General features: G+C 39.9%; 1 protein-coding gene across 1 annotated transcript in view; it reads left to right on the plus strand.

The window, feature by feature from the left end:
- Positions 1-3,358: 3,358 nt before the first annotated feature.
- The window catches only part of LOC310729167 (protocadherin beta-16-like), a 28,444-nt gene continuing 13,701 nt past the window's right edge, over positions 3,359-18,101 (plus strand). The window contains exons 1-2 of the mRNA XM_083547253.1: positions 3,359-5,726; positions 7,628-8,698. Of these exons, the coding sequence (XP_083403379.1) occupies positions 3,432-5,726; positions 7,628-8,698 (3,366 nt within the window). The 5' untranslated portion in view covers positions 3,359-3,431. The remainder of the gene's footprint in view (positions 5,727-7,627; positions 8,699-18,101) is intronic.

Genomic DNA, 18,101 nt, shown 5'->3' on the forward strand with positions numbered 1-18,101 from the left:
TTTATGTGATTTGAGCTATGATTATTAGAATATCTAGGGGATTTTTCTCCGTGCTTACTGATTATTTTAAATTCTTTATATACAAAGTAAAAAAAAAAAAGGTTTGTTTGTTGTAGGAAAATCATCAAATTTGTATTGAAGATGTCCATTCAAAATGTGTTGCTTGACGTATGCACAAAGTGGCGCTATATTCCAGAGAAAATCAAATGGGTTGTCCACTGACAGTGCCGCCATCACAGTTCATTTCTGAGAGATATGAAGAGCATAGGATGCTTATAAGGATTTCATAAATCAGCGAGGGCTCGTGTTAAGCAGTCTTAATTTTCTCAAAACGGGATATTATCTATTAACATCTTTGTTGTTTCCTTGTTGGACTTTAATGTCAGAGGTTCTGTTGGAAAGTCACTAATTTCTGCAGGACAAACGATTAAAAGAGACAATGGGGGTTCAGATGAATGCGCGGTGCTGGAGAAGGTACGTCTCGCGTGTTATTTTATGGTCTGCCATGATTCAAACAGCGTCTACTGTAACGCACTATTCAATCCCTGAGGAGATGGAAGAAGGATCCGTGGTTGCAAATCTAGCCACCGATCTGGGGCTGGATTTAGATACATTGATTAAGCGAAAGGCACGACTAGATGTTATTGCTAATAAGAAATATCTGGACATAAACAGAGAAAAGGGAGAGCTTTACATATTAGAAAAGATTGATCGCGAGCTTCTTTGTCCTCCTAAAACAACAACGATTTGTTTTTTAAAAATGGAAGTGATTGTGGAGAATCCTGTTCGCATATTTTACATCGAATTAGAAATAACTGATATTAATGACAATAATCCTCATTTCCGACGTGACAATATTCATTTGGACATTTTGGAATCGACACCAGTAGGTGAAAGATTTTCTGTCAGCAATGCGGTGGATTCTGATATTGGATCCAATTCGGTTAAAACGTACTACTTAAGTAAAAGCGATCACTTTGGCATAGAGATACAGTCTGGTAGAGACGGCTCTAAATTCGCTGATTTAATTTTGAAAAAAACTTTAGACCGTGAAGTTCAAGCTGTTCACAATTTAATCCTTACTGCTGTGGATGGAGGATCACCTGCGCGCTCTGGTACAGCCAGCATCGTTGTTCAAGTGCAGGATGCGAATGACAATGCACCCAAGTTTGATCGGGAAAGCTATACATTCAATATCACAGAGAATTTGCCGACAGGAAGTCTTGTGATGAAACTAAATGCAACGGACTTAGATGAAGGCTCCAATTCAGATATTACATACTCTTTCGGCCTATATACATCGGAAAAGGCACAACAGACTTTTAGTTTAAACCCAGACACCGGTGAGATAAGAGTTAAAGAAATGATTAATTACGAAGATTTCCGAATTTATAACATGGAGTTTATAGCAAAGGATAAAGGTTCAACTTCGTTGTCCGGCCAGTGTAAAATAGTCATTATGATTACAGATATGAATGATAATCATCCAGAAATTTCAGTAAGATCTTTTACAAATCCGGTTAAAGAGGACATCGCTGTTGATACAGTCATTGCAGTGATTAGTGTGAGTGATAAGGATTCGGGTGAAAATGGCCAAATTGATGTACATATTCCTGAGAATTTACCGTTTGCACTAAAAGAATCAACTGAGAATTATTACGAGCTCGTTGTTTCTCAAACACTGGACCGTGAAAAGGTAGTAGAATATGACATCACATTTACTATTACTGACAGAGGAAACCCGTCTTTATCGGAGAATGAAACTATAACTCTGGAGCTATTGGACGTTAACGACAATGTGCCACAGTTCCCACAATCATTTTATACAATAAAGGTTGTGGAAAATAATCTTCCTGGCGCTTTACTGGGTTCCCTGACTGCACACGACCCAGACCTCCATGAAAATCAATATCTCGTTTATTTCATAATAGAAAAGGAAATTGTCAATACTTCGATGTCCATGCTGTTCTCCGTTAATCCAGAAAATGGTAATCTTTACGCATTAAAGACATTCGATTATGAGATGGAGAGGGAGTTCCTTTTTCATATCGAAGCCAGAGATTCTGGGGTTCCCCCACTCAGGAGTAATGTGACCGTTCACATTATTATCATGGACCAGAACGACAACACACCAGTTATAGTGTCTCCATGGCGCGCGCACGGCTCCGTAGTACAGGAAAAAATACCGAGATCCACTGATAAAGGAACTCTGATATCCAAAGTAATTGCTATAGACACAGACTCTGTACACAACTCACGCATTACTTATCAGTTTCTCCAAAACACGGATGCTACATTATTCAGTTTGGATCAGTACAACGGAGAGATCCGGACCACGAGAATGTTTAGTTACAGAGACTCGCGGCACCAGCGACTGGTGGTGATCGCCAAGGATAATGGAGATCCCTCTCTTTCTGCTACAATCACCATCACACTTTCCACGGTGGAGACCGCGCTTAAAAGCTATGCTGACATGACTGAAATGCCTTTAGAATATGACATCTTTTCAGATTTAAACCTGTATCTCGTGATCGGACTGGGCTCGGTTTCATTTTTGTTACTGATCACTATACTGGTGACCATCGTGCTGAAGTGTCAGAAACCAAAGCCCAGTAAAGCTGCTCCTCCATGTCGGAACAGTGTGATCAGTGAGAGGAACTCTACCATCGCAGATTCCACCTTGGTTTCCAACGATGCCTACTGGTACAGTTTATTTCTAGCAGAGACCAGGAAAGGAAAACTGGTAGTTAGACAACCTGTGCCAAAGGGGACAAGATACGTTGTTTCCAGTATACCGAGGAGCACAGGACTGTCTGAGACTAGTGACTCAGCTGCATCTACTTTACAGGTAATTTACCTTTTGATAAACAATGTTCCCAGTAATTATTTACGACATCTAAGTCTAAATATTATTTATTCATAAATTATTATATAACTAACTCCTTACTATATATAATAAGAATAGTAAGTGTGTGTGTGTGTGTGTGTGTGTGTGTGTGTGTGTGTGTGTGTGTGTGTGTGTGTGTGTGTGTGTGTGTGTGTGCAAACCTTTATAAGTGTACTCTTTCCGATTGTGCACAATGCGTCGCTGCTCACCATGAAAACCATGCAAGGCAGGTCGTTCCTATGTCGTCATTGCCTCGTTTTAGAAAGGGTTTCTTTTGTTATGTGAACAGGTCCTGAGCTGAATTGTTCGGCAATACATACCTGGAAAATCTGTATTCTTTTTGCACAAACAGCACCGATACATCTGGCTTTATTGCTTTTTATATATCTCTGGTATTTCGTGGAGGCTTTTTGCGCACTGATTCGAAACAATGGATGACACTGTAAAACAGCAGTCGTGGATAAGGTATGGCTCGATCATTATATTTATTTTCGCCGTGATTCATGTAGCCGTTGCAGTTACTCATTATAGTATTCCTGAGGAAATGGAGGAGGGATCATTTGTTGCAAATATAGCAGCTGATCTCGGACTGGACGTCCCAAGTTTAGTGAGCCGTAAAATACGGTTAGATGTGATAGCCAACAAGAAATATTTAGAGATTACCAAAGCGACGGGGGAGCTGTATATAGTGGAAAAAATTAACAGAGAGTCATTATGTCCCTCAAAAACAACAAACTCGTGTTTTCTTAAATTAGAGGTTTCAATTGAAAATCCAGTGCGCATGTTTAATATTGAATTGCTTGTAATGGATATTAACGATAATGCTCCTAGCTTTAGACGAGATACAATGCACTTAGATATCTCCGAGTCAACAGCGCCCGGGGAAAGATTTTCTCTTAACCCTGCGGTAGATCCAGATATCGGGACAAATTCGATCAAAACATATCTTCTAAGTGAAAGTGAACACTTCTCTATAGAAATACAAACTGGAAGAGATGGGTCAAAGTTTGTTGATCTCATTTTGAACAAAGCCTTAGATAGAGAGGAGAAGGCCATTCATGATTTGATACTTACGGCTGTAGATGGCGGAGTGCCTGCTCGTTCAGGTACAGCCAGTGTAATCGTTCGCGTACTGGATACAAATGACAACGCCCCAAAATTTCAAAAGGAAAGTTTTCATATAAATCTTACCGAGAATGCTCCTATAGGTAGCTTAGTTGTACAATTAAGCGCAACGGATTTAGATGAAGGCTCTAATTCCGATATTAGTTATTCATTCAGCCTTTACACTTCTGAAAAAACACAAGAGACCTTCAGTTTAAATGAACTTAATGGTGAAATCAGAGTAAAGCAGATTATCAATTATGAAGATTTTAACATTTATAACATGGAGATAATAGCAAAAGATAAAGGGGTGAATTATTTGTTTGGAAAATGCGAATTAACAATTCGCATTTCCGACATGAACGACAATCATCCCGAAATATCCGTAAAGTCATTTCTAAGTCCGGTTAAAGAGGATGTTGCTCTGGGGACGGTCATTGCAATAATCAGTGTGAATGACAAAGATTCCGAGGAAAATGGCCAAATTGACGTTCACGTTAATAAATATCTACCATTTGCTCTTAAAGAATCAGCTAAAGATTATTATGAGCTTGTAGTTTCAAAACCGCTAGATCGGGAAAGGGTTGCAGAATATGACATCACATTTATTGTTACCGATCGAGGAAACCCTCCTTTATCTGACAATGAAACTCTAACTCTAGAACTGCTAGACGTTAACGACAACGCGCCACAGTTTTCTAAATCCATTTACACATTGCAGGTGGTGGAGAATAATCCACCTGGGGCGGTATTGAGTTATATAAATGCAATTGACCCAGATCTCCATGAAAATCAGTATTTAGTTTATTTTATACTTGAAAAAGAAATTGCAAATACCTCAATGTCCATGCTGTTCTCCATGAATCCAGAGAACGGTGCTCTTTACGCGTTAAAGACGTTTGATTATGAGATAGAAAAGGAGTTCCTTTTCCATATCGAAGCAAGAGACTCTGGTGTTCCTTCACTCAGCAGTAATGTGACCGTTCACATTATTATCATGGACCAGAACGACAACACACCAGTTATAGTGTCTCCATGGCGCGCGCATGGCTCAGTGGTACAGGAGAAAATACCCAGATCCACTGATAAAGGAACTCTGATATCCAAAGTAATTGCTATAGACACAGACTCTGTACACAACTCCCGCATCACGTACCAGTTTCTTCAGAACACGGACGCTACCTTATTCAGTTTGGACCAGTACAACGGAGAGATCCGGACCACGAGAATGTTCAGTTACAGAGACTCACGCCACCAGCGGCTGGTGGTGATCGCCAAGGATAATGGAGATCCCTCTCTTTCTGCTACAATCACCATCACACTGTCCACGGTGGAGACCGCGCTTAAAAGCTATGCTGACATGACTGAAATGCCTTTAGAATATGACATCTTTTCAGATTTAAACCTGTATCTAGTGATCGGACTTGGCTCGGTATCATTTCTGTTATTGATCACCATACTAGTGACCATCGTGCTGAAGTGTAAGAAACTGAAACCCAGTAAAGCTGCTCCTCCCTTTAGGAACAGCGTGATTAGTGAGAGAAACTCGACCATCGCAGATTCCACCCTGGTCTCCAACGATGCCTACTGGTACAGTTTATTTCTAGCAGAGACCAGGAAAGGAAAGCTGGTAGTTAGACAACCTGTGCCAAAGGGAACAAGATATGTTGTGTCCAGTATACCAAGGAGCACAGGACTGACTGAGACTAGTGACTCAGCTGCATCCACTTTACAGGTAGGATAAATATTTTTTCCCAAAAAACTATAGTCATTGTAGAGAAAAACTTAAAAACACGCAGTAATGATTCATTACGCGTGTGCTTCAAAACGTATTCTCGTGATATCAAAACTTTTTTGTAATTTACTATGTCTTCTTGACACTTAGATATTTTCACAGTCGTTATTCCAATGGGTTGATCAAACATATATGCTAGACGAAATACTTCTTGGATTTTTAAGCGAACTAATAAGTTTGAATTAAAAATAAAATATGTGGTTCAGCATTTGGGTAACTCAACACTACAATGGCACATGCTCCTATTCCGTGCATTTTGCGCTGCCCTGCGCACAGCGTCGCTGTTCTCCTTTATTTTAGGTTTATTTTCAGTCTCTCGATTACACTCCTTCCGTTTATGGTGGGTCCGCTCTTTGTGTGGTCATCTCAGACTCCTTCTTTTAAACACTTATCCGATTGTAAAGATTAACGTGGCGTTAGGACTTTTTCAACTATTTCCACTCGGAGATTGTTCAACGTGTTTGGTTATCTTTCTTTCTGGATATTGCAGTATAGCACACAGGACAATGGATTTTAATATGAGAAATTTGCTAATGACAAGGTACGTTGTCTCAATCGTTTTGTCCGTTTTCTTAAACACATCATCGGCTGTTATTCATTATTCTATTCCTGAAGAAATGGAGGAAGGTTCTGTGGTAGCTAATTTGGCAACAGATCTTGGACTGGATGTTATGACTTTAAACAAGCGCAAGATACGTCTAGATACGTTGTCTAATAAAAAATATTTGGATATTAACAAAGAAACAGGCGAGCTGCTAATTATGGAGAGGATTGACCGAGAATACATTTGCACGACAAAGTCAGCAGCAACGTGCATTTTGAAGCTTGATGCAACCATAGAAGGTCCAGTAAGGATGTTTAACATTGAGCTGGAAATTATTGATATCAACGACAATGCTCCTCATTTCAGAAGAGACACAATGCATTTAGACATTTCTGAATCAACGCCTGTTGGAGAGCGATTTTCATTAAACAATGCAATTGATCCTGACATCGGAAGAAACTCAATTAAAACGTATTATCTTAGTGACAGTGATCAGTTTTCAATCGAAATTCAGACTGGTCGTGATGGATCAAAATTTGCAGATTTGATACTGAAAAAAGCTTTAGACCGGGAGGAAACTGCATTTCACAATCTCACACTTACTGCTGTAGATGGCGGAGCTCCTGTGCGCTCTGGCACAGCCAGCATCATCGTGCGAGTTCTTGACACGAACGACAACGCCCCTCAGTTTGATAAAGACAGTTACACAATAAACATAACGGAGAACTCTCCGATTGGGACTCTTGTAGTGAAATTAAATGCAACCGACGCCGACGAGGGATCTAATTCCGAACTAACATATGCATACAGTTTATATACGACAGAGAAAACGCAGCAAACGTTTAATTTAAACACAAATACTGGAGAAATTCGAGTAAAAGAAATGATAAATTATGAAGATTTACGGATCTATAACATGGAAATTGTGGCAACAGACAAAGGAACAATTTCTTTATCTGGAAATAGTAAATTAAGAATTCTAATAGTGGATGTAAATGACAACCATCCACAAATATCCATTAGATCATTCACTAGCCCAGTCAAAGAGGATGTAGCTGTAGGAACAGTTATTGCGGTGATTAGTGTGAGTGATAAAGATTCGGGAGAAAATGGTCAAATGGACCTAAGTATTTCAAAAAAACTGCCCTTTGGCCTAAAAGAAATATCTGATAATTATTACGAGCTCGTGGTGTCAGAAACACTGGACCGTGAAAGCCTACCAGAATATGATATCACATTTACTGTGACTGACAGAGGAAACCCTCCTTTATCGGATAATGAAACTATAACTCTAGAGTTGCTCGACGTTAACGACAACGCGCCACAGTTTCCTACATCATTTTACACCTTGCAAGTTGACGAAAATAATCCACCTGGTGCGTTACTCAGCTCCCTCACTGCACACGATCCAGACCTCCATGAAAATCAATATCTAGTTTATTTTATAATAGAAAAAGAAATTGTAAATACGTCGATGTCCATGCTGTTTTCCATTAATCCAGAGAACGGTGATCTTTACGCGTTAAAGACGTTTGATTATGAAATAGAAAAGGAGTTCCTTTTCCATATTGAGGCTAGAGACTCTGGTGTTCCTCCACTCAGCAGTAATGTGACTGTTCACATTATTATTATGGACCAGAACGACAACACACCAGTTATAGTGTCCCCATGGCGCGCGCATGGCTCCCTCGTGAAGGAGAAAATACCGAGATCCACTGATAAAGGAACTCTGATAGCCAAAATAATTGCTATAGACACAGACTCTGTACACAACTCTCGCATTACTTATCAGTTTCTCCAGAACACGGATGCTACATTATTCAGTCTGGACCAGTACAACGGAGAGATCCGGACCACGAGAATGTTCAGTTACAGAGATGCGCGTCACCAGCGGCTGGTGGTGATCGCCAAGGATAATGGAGATCCCTCTCTTTCTGCTACAATCACCATCACACTGTCCACGGTGGAGACCGCGCTTAAAAGCTATGCTGACATGACTGAAATGCCATTAGAATATGACATCTTTTCAGATTTAAACCTGTATCTAGTGATCGGACTGGGCTCGGTTTCATTTCTGTTACTGATCACCATACTGGTGACCATCGTGCTTAAGTGTCAGAAACCAAAGCCCAGTAAAGCTGCTCCTCCTTGCAGAAACAGTCTGATCAGTGAGAGGAACTCTACCATCGCAGATTCCACCCTGGTCTCCAACGATGCCTACTGGTACAGTTTATTTCTAGCAGAGACCAGAAAAGGAAAGCTGGTAGTTAGACAACCTGTGCCAAAGGGGACAAGATACGTTGTGTCCAGTATACCAAGAAGCACAGGAATGACTGAGACTAGTGACTCAGCTGCATCTACTTTACAGGTAAGAGATAGTCACTAAGAAACAGCAAAATCGCCACTGCTTTTCTTAAAATTGTATCCAAAGTTTTATGGACATACCCAACGGCTTTAAACTATAAACTTTAGTTAATTTATAGATTCATTATAGAGAAACTGAGACCAATTTCCTTTTCCTCCTCTAATATTTATTTTAAACGCTGTATTGCAACTTGTGTTTGTAAAAACGTTTATTGTAAAAATGTACAGTATTATAACGATTAATCATAGCTCCAAACACAAAGCGTCGCTGTTCGATAAAAAAAACGCATGTGCATGTAGTCGCCGTTAGTGTATGGTTTTAAGGACACTCACACATTCAGTAGACGTAGCGATATTCTCATCGACTAATCATCTGGATCTGTACTTAATTTATCTTGAGGCAATATCTTGTATTTTTTTTATCAGTGCGTAGGGTAAAAGTCGAGATCTTAAAGTAAAAGAATGGAAGGTGGAATGAAACCACAGCTACCGATCTGCGCGTCAGCCTTTCTTCTCTTTACATATATTTTATGTGGCGTGTCTGCTGTTACCCACTATTCTATCCCTGAAGAAATGAAGGAAGGATCCGTTGTGGCAAATTTGGCTTTGGATTTGGGACTGGACGTGAAAACGATGAGCAGTCGAAAAATGAGGTTGGACGTAATTTCTAATAAAAAGTACTTAGAAATGAACAAGGAGACTGGTGAGCTTTATATTTTGGAAAAGATTGACAGAGAGTACCTTTGTTCTAAGGCAGCAACAACATGCTTTATTAAAATAGAGGTGACACTTGAGAATCCGATAAGAATATTTAACATAGAAATTGAAATTTTGGATATTAATGACAACGCACCCAGGTTTCGGAGGGATACGATTCATTTGGATGTCTCAGAGTCGACTCATGAGGGTGAACGATTTTCTCTTAGTAATGCAGTTGATCCCGATATGGGAACGAATTCTATTAAAACGTATCATTTGAGTGAAAGCGAATATTTTGAAATAGAAATTCAGACTGCTAGAGACGGTGCCAAGTTTGCTGATTTAATTCTAAGACGAGTTTTGGACAGAGAGACACAGGCTGTGCACAGTCTGATCCTTACTGCTGTAGATGGCGGAGTCCCAACCCGGTCTGGAACATCAAGGATTATAGTGCGGGTGCTGGACACAAATGACAACGCCCCTAAATTCGACAAAGATATTTATAAAATATATTTAATGGAAAACTCCCCAATTGGAAACCTTGTAGCGAAGTTAAACGCAACGGATCTTGATGAAGGATCCAATTCAGATATCACTTATTCGTTTAGTCTTTACACATCTGAGAAAACACAGGAAGCGTTTAGTTTAAATCCGAATAATGGTGAGATTAGAGTTAAAGGAGTTATTAATTATGAGGATTTCAGAATATACGACATGGAGGTAATAGCAACAGATAAGGGAACGAGTAGTCTGTCTGAACAATGCAAAGTAACAATTCTAGTTACAGATATGAACGATAATCATCCGGAAATATCTATAAAATCTTTCTCGAATCCAATCAAAGAGGACGTAGTTGTAGATACAGTTATTGCCGTGGTCAGTGTAAGTGACAAAGATTCAGAAGAAAATGGCCATATTGATGTTCATATTTCGGAAAAGTTGCCTTTTGCATTGAGAGAATTGTCAGACAATTATTACGAACTCGTTGTTTCAGAGCCATTGGACCGTGAGAAGGTTGCAGAATATGACATCACGTTCATTGTTACAGACAGAGGAAACCCTCCTTTATCTGATAACGAAACTGTAATTTTAGAGCTGTTGGACGTGAATGACAACGTCCCACGATTTTCTCAATCAACGTATACTATACAGGTTATGGAAAATAATCCACCCGGAGGTTTGCTGAGTTCAATAAATGCTGTTGACCCAGATCTCCATGAAAATCAATATCTCGTTTATTTTATAGTAGAAAAAGAAATATCAAACACCTCAATGTCCATGCTGTTCTCTATTAATCCAGAGAACGGTAACCTTTACGCATTAAAGACGTTTGATTATGAGATTGAAAGGGAGTTTGTCTTTCATATTGAGGCAAGAGACTCTGGTGTTCCTCCACTCAGCAGTAACGTGACCGTTCACATTATTATCATGGACCAGAACGACAACATACCTGTTATTGTGTCTCCATGGCGCGCGCAAGGCTCAGTGGTACAGGAGAAAATACCGAGATCCACTGATAAAGGAACTCTGATAGCCAAAGTAATTGCTTTAGACACAGACTCGGTGCACAACTCTCGCATAACCTATCAGTTCCTCCAGAACACGGATGCTACATTATTCAGTTTGGACCAGTACAACGGTGAGATCCGGACGACGAGAATGATCAGTTACAGAGACTCGCGCCACCAGCGGCTGGTGGTGATCGCCAAGGATAATGGAGATCCCTCTCTTTCTGCTACAATCACCATCACACTTTCCACGGTGGAGACCGCGCTTAAAAGCTATGCTGACATGACTGAAGTGCCTTTAGAATATGACATCTTTTCAGATTTAAACTTGTATCTAGTGATCGGACTGGGCTCGGTTTCATTTCTGTTACTGATCACCATACTGGTGACCATCGTGCTGAAATGTCAGAAACCAAAGCCCAGTAAAGCTGCTCCTCCCTGTAGGAACAGTCTGATCAGTCAGAGGAACTCTACCATCGCAGATTCCACCTTGGTTTCCAACGATGCCTACTGGTACAGTTTATTTCTAGCAGAGACCAGGAAAGGAAAACTGGTAGTTAGACAACCTGTGCCAAAGGGGACAAGATACGTTGTGTCTAGTATACCAAGAAGCACAGGACTGTCTGAGACTAGTGACTCAGCTGCCTCAACTCTACAGGTAATTCGATTTTTTTAAATTCATGATAAATTTAAGAATCCAGGTCTTTTTTGGAAAAGAATATATAATTCCTACAGTTTAACTCACGGAAACTGTTGTTCATTTATCATAATTGGGTATTCTATTAATCTGGTGTTATGATACTTTGGAAATGCAAAAAATATATTGGCGAGGTTTATGACCATATGAGCTCAAAATTACATCCTTAAACTTTTATAGTATATGCATTGGTATAAAAAAATTGCAATAGGGTTACACTTATATAGAAAACTTCAACATGTATTTTTACTACAACTATAGGCACATTTTTCACCCTGGATAAAGCCGTGTGCCAAAAGTTTTAAATAAAATGCACATGTATCGATTTATTAAAAAAATAAAAATAAATCCGAAGGATTTTGTATTAAAAAAGTCTGTGCACTTAGCGTCGCTGTTCACCAGCAAAAGATCTTTTTTATCTAACCTCATTATTATGTCTTCAGTCGGTTGGGTGGAGTTGGCGTACTGTAGCTGTCGAGAAATACGCACTGTCGATAGGCTGGCGAGAATGTATTCTTCATCCAGCTGAAGCAAATTTCTTTGTTGATTACTTATCTGTTTCATTTTCCTTACTTCACACAAGTGATTGCTTGTTTTTGGGTGTATATGACCGCAGTAGAATGGAGAGCCACATACTGAAACAGCTATTGTGGAGGTACGTCTCACCATCCCTACTCATTTTTACATTTATTTACTCTGCGTTCGCTGTTACACACTACGCCATACCCGAAGAAATGAAAGCGGGATCTGTGGTTGCAAACCTCGCAACCGATTTAGGACTTGATGTGAAAACCTTGCGTGTACGAAAGATGCGACTAGATGTTGTAGCCAACAAAAAATACATGGACGTCAACACAGACACGGGGGAGCTTTACATCGTGGAAAAAATGGACAGGGAGCAAATGTGCAACGTTAAAACAGCTACATGCTTTTTGAAGTTGGATGTCATACTTGAAAATCCAGTAAGGATGTTTAATATCGAAATTGAGATAATGGACATAAACGATAATTCACCACAATTTCGTCGGGATACCATTCATCTTGATGTTTCCGAATCAACACTAGCGGGAGAGAAGTTTTCTCTAACCAATGCTGTTGACCCAGATGTCGGCTCAAACTCTATTAAAACTTATTATCTTAGCGAAAGTGACTATTTTAATATAGACATACAAACTGGACGTGATGGATCGAAGTTTGCAGACTTAATTTTGAAAAGAGTTTTGGACCGTGAGGAAAAGGCTATGCATAATCTTATACTCACCGCTGTAGATGGCGGGACCCCTGCGCGTTCAGGTACAGCTAAAATTATTGTTCGGGTTCTAGATACCAACGACAACGCCCCTCAGTTTGATCAAGACAGATACACTATAAACCTAATGGAAAATGCACCTATTGGAAGCCTTGTAATCAAATTAAATGCAACGGATAAGGATGAGAGCACGAATTCTGACATTGAGTACTCATTTAGTCTTTATACTTCTGAGAAAACCCAGTCGACGTTTGGATTGAACTCAAATAATGGTGAAATAAGAGTTAAAGAAATGATCAATTACGAGGATTTCAGAATTTATGATGCGGAAATAATAGCTAAAGACAAGGGTGCCAATTCATTATCTGGACAATGCAAGGTGACTATACTAATCAAAGATATGAATGACAACCATCCGGAAATTTCTGTGAAATCGTTTTCAAGTCCTATTAAAGAGGATGTAGCGGTAGATACAGTTATTGCAGTAATTAGTGTGAATGATAAAGATTCAGGAGAAAATGGGGAAATTGATATCAAGATTTCTGATAGGTTACCTTTTAAACTCAGAGAGGCATCGGACAGTTATTATGAGCTTGTAATTTCAGAACCGTTGGACCGTGAAAAGGTCCCAGAATATGACATCACATTCACCGTAACTGACAGAGGTAACCCTCCTTTATCTGATAATGACACTATAACTCTAGAACTGCTGGACGTTAATGACAACGTACCACAGTTTCCACAATCATTTTACACAATACAAGTGATGGAAAATAACCCACCTGGGGCAATAGTGGGTTCCCTCACTGCACATGATCCAGACCTCCATGAAAATCAATATCTTGTATATTTTATAGTAGAAAAAGAAATAACAAACACGTCAATGTCCATGCTGTTCTCCATTAACCCAGAAAATGGTAATCTTTATGCATTAAAGACATTTGACTATGAGATAGAGAAGGAGTTCCTTTTTCATATAGAGGCCAGAGACTCTGGAGTTCCTCCACTCAGCAGTAATGTGACCGTTCACATCATTATCATGGACCAGAATGACAATACACCAGTTATAGTGTCTCCATGGCGCGCACATGGCTCATTAGTGGAAGAAAAAATACCCAGATCCACTGACAAAGGAACTCTGCTAGCCAAAGTAATTGCAATAGACATTGATTCTGTGCACAACTCAAGGATTACTTATCAACTTCTCCAGAACACAGATGCTACATTATTCAGTCTGGACCAGTACAATGGAGAGATCCGGACCACAAGAATGTTTAGTTACAGAGATTCGCGCCGTCATCGGTTGGTGGTGATCGCCAAGGATAACGGAGATCCCTCTCTTTCTGCTACAATCACCATCACACTGTCTACAATGGAGACCGCGCTTAAAAGCTATGCTGACATGACAGAGGTGCCTTTAGAATATGACATTTTTTCAGATTTAAACTTGTATCTGGTGATCGGACTGGGCTCGGTATCATTTCTGTTACTGATCACCATACTGGTGGCCATCGTGCTGAAATGTCAGAAACCAAAGCCCAGTAAAGCTGCTCCTCCCTGTAGGAACAGTGTGATCAGTGAGAGGAACTCTACCATCGCAGATTCCACCCTGGTCTCCAACGATGCCTACTGGTACAGTTTATTTCTAGCAGAGACCAGAAAAGGAAAGCTGGTAGTTAGACAACCTGTGCCAAAGGGAACAAGATACGTTGTGTCTAGTATACCGAGGAGCACAGGAATGACTGAGACTAGTGACTCAGCTGCGTCCACTCTACAGGTAGGATGCAAAAAGTTAATATTATTCACATCTATCTTCCTGCCTTGCTCAGTTTATTACCTAAACCAGCTTTTTTAAGGGATCTCAATGCAAATATGATTTTGCAATGGGCCCAGAAATTTGACGAAAATTGTAACTAATTAAAAACAAGTTGGGAAATTTCCGTGTTGTATTCTCAGTAGCGTGATTAACATATTAGATTGACTTGACTAACATATTAGATTAAAGCAGAATAAAGACTGGATCAAGGATTTTCTATTTTACATTATTAAAATGTGTTATTTTAAAAATGGCCTAGATTTTTTAATTGTTCTTTCAGTAGATGTGAAAGTACCATTTAATATCACATTTGTTTTTGCAAATGTTTCTACTCAGGCTCACATTGTTAAAGCGTATGATTTGTTGAAAACTATTCTTGGCCATTATCTATGCATTGATTAACAAACAATATCCATGTATTTAAAGGTTAATGCACTGCTACCTCATGTTGTAGATAAATGTTCTTACTTTTGTCAGTATTCTCTACAGGCATTAAGTGGCTTTGCTAAACAGTCCACAGTACAATTGTTGGTTTATACAGAGTACTGTTAAGCAGTCGTCTGGTCCATGATGAAGCCTTTATCAGAGAAGTGTCTTTTGTGGGAATAAATATAATTTACCTGCCTCCACTTGATGGACTCACTCAGTAACAAATGACTTTGAGTAAGTGAGCAAGCAATCCTTTAGCCTTGATTACAAGTTCTAAGTGATTCCAATCAAGGGAAACAGAAAATCCTCACCTTTTAACACAACAAGACACCACATGTTTCTGTTTCTCAGACTTTGACAAGCCCAGGCTAAATTATCATTGATAAGCTTTTGTGAGGATTGTGCTCACACCTCCCTGAAGAGTCTCCAACAAAGATTATTATGCCAAATTGGTTTGAATGTTTTGGCACTTTCTATCACAGCTAGCATTACCATTTTCATTATTTATAAAGTAAATTATGTGGGACGCATATTTTATTCTACATGTTATTCTTTTTCACATTACCTTTTACCTTCGAAATGTATTTGATACTCAGGATGTAATTGCATTTTCTGCTCTAGTAACCTGGATTTTAAAGTGCTCAGTTAATGTAAAATGCATTTACATTTTGTATCTTACAGGAATATGTTGCTGTTAACAAAGCATTTGTTCTCTTAGTATCTATCTTATTTTACAAGAGATATACACTATATTGCCAAAATTATTGGGTCACCTGACCTTCCTGCTATATGTAGTTCTTTTCCAAATTGTTACAACAAAGCTGGAGGCACCATAATGATATGTTGCATTCACTTGAACTTGGAAATCCAAACCTGTTCCTTAATGACTATGTCCCTGTGCACATATTGAGCTCTTTAAAGATATGATTTACATGCTTTGGAGATTTGCTCCCTACTGAACACCTTTGGGATGAATTGGAACACTGACTTAACTCCAGGTCTCCTCAACTACATCAGTACCTTTCTTTCGTAATACCCTTGTGGCTGATGAACACAAATATCCATAAGCACACTCCAAAATCTAGTGAAAGAGCTTCCTGGAAGAGTGGAGGGAATTGTAAGAGCAAATTGAGACTAAATGTGGAATGCTATGTTTAAAAATCACATAACATAGTTATGACCAGGTGACCCAATACTTTTGACAATATAATGTGTAACGCAGTGAGATGTATCAGAAGCCATTGCCATAGTGGAGAGGTTTATGCTGACCAATGTAATGGATGCAATACAATGGAACACACTCAGTTAACATTTCAGGTGAAAGTGATCATTTCAATAATGAGATCCATACTGATCAAGATGACGTTTGATGATTTGGTTTAAAAAAGTTTTAGACTGAGATGAGCAGACTGTTTATAATTCTGGAACATCCCTGCACATTCAGAAACAGCTAATAATATTGTTCGTCTACTGTATACAAATGACAACTTTAATCTATTTGAAAAAGAATGTTGCACCATAAATCTAACGGAAAACTCTCTCACTGAGAGCTTTGTACTAAAATAAAATGCAAGAGATAAAGACAACTGGTCAATTCTGATATTTTTTCTTGCAGTATGTATCTTCTTCTTCTTCTTCTTCTTCTTTCGGCTGCTCCCATTAGGGGTCGCCACAGCGGATCATCCGTCTCCATACCACCCTGTCCTCTATATCTGCCTTTTTTACACCAACTACCTGCATGTCTTCCCTCACCACATCCATGAACCTCCTCCTTGGCCTTCCTCTTTTCCTCCTACCTGGTGGCTCCATCTTCAGCATTTTTCTACCAATATAATTCATGTCCCTTCTCTGCACATGTCCAAACCATCTCAATCTCGCCTCCCTCACCTTGTCACCAAAACATCCTACATGTGCTGTCCCTCTAATAAACTCATTTCTAATCTTGTCCATCCTCGTTACTCCCAACGAAAACCTCAACATCTTCAGCTCTGCTACCTCCAGCTCCACCTCCTGTTTTTTACTCAATGCCACTGTCTCTAATCCATACAACATCGCAGGTCTCACCACAGTCCTATAAACTTTCCCTTTCATTCTTGCAGATACTCTTCTATCACAAATCACTCCTGTCACTCCTCTCCACCCACTCCACCCTGCCTGCACTCTTTTCTTTACTTCCCTAACACACTCTCCATTACTTTGCACTGTTGACCCCAGGTACCTGAACTCCTCCACCTTCTCCACCTCTTCTCCCTGCAACCGCATCACTCCACTGCCCTCCCTCTCATTCACACACATGTACTCTGTCTTACTCCTACTGACTTTCATTCCCCTTCTCTCCAGCGCATATCTCCACCTCTCCAGGCTCTTCTCAACCTGCTCTCTACTCTCACCACAAATCACAATATCATCTGCAAACATCATAGTCCAGGGAGACTCCTGTCTGACCTCGTCCTTCAACCTGTCCATCACCACTGCAAACAGGAAAGGGCTCAGGGCCGATCCTTGATGCAGTCCAACCTTCACCCTGAACCAGTCTGTCGTACCTACTGCACACTTTACTGCCGTCACACTGTCCTAATACATGTCCTGCACCACCCTCACATACTTCTCTGACACACCTGACTTCCTCATACAATACCACAACTCCTCTCTCGGCACCCTGTCGTACGCTTTCTCTAAATCCACAAATACACAATGCAGCTCCTTCTGTCCTTCTCTATACTTCTCCATCAACATCCTCAAAGCAAATAAGGCATCTGTGGTGCTCTTCCTCGGCATGAAACCATACTGTTGCTCACAGATGGTCACCTCTTCTCTCAGCCTGGCTTCCACTACTCTTTCCCATACCTTCATTGTGTGACTGATCAACTTAATTCCCCTGTAGTTACTGCAGGTCTGCACATCTCCCTTATGCTTAAAGATCGGTACCAGCACACTCCTTCTCCATTCCTCAGGCATCCTCTCCCCTTCCAGAATCCTGTTAAACAATCTGGTTAAAAACTCCACTGC

This window comes from Silurus aristotelis, assembly GCF_946808225.1.
Source record: "Silurus aristotelis genome assembly, chromosome: 7".
In the NCBI taxonomy this organism is placed as follows: Eukaryota; Metazoa; Chordata; class Actinopteri; order Siluriformes; family Siluridae; genus Silurus; species Silurus aristotelis.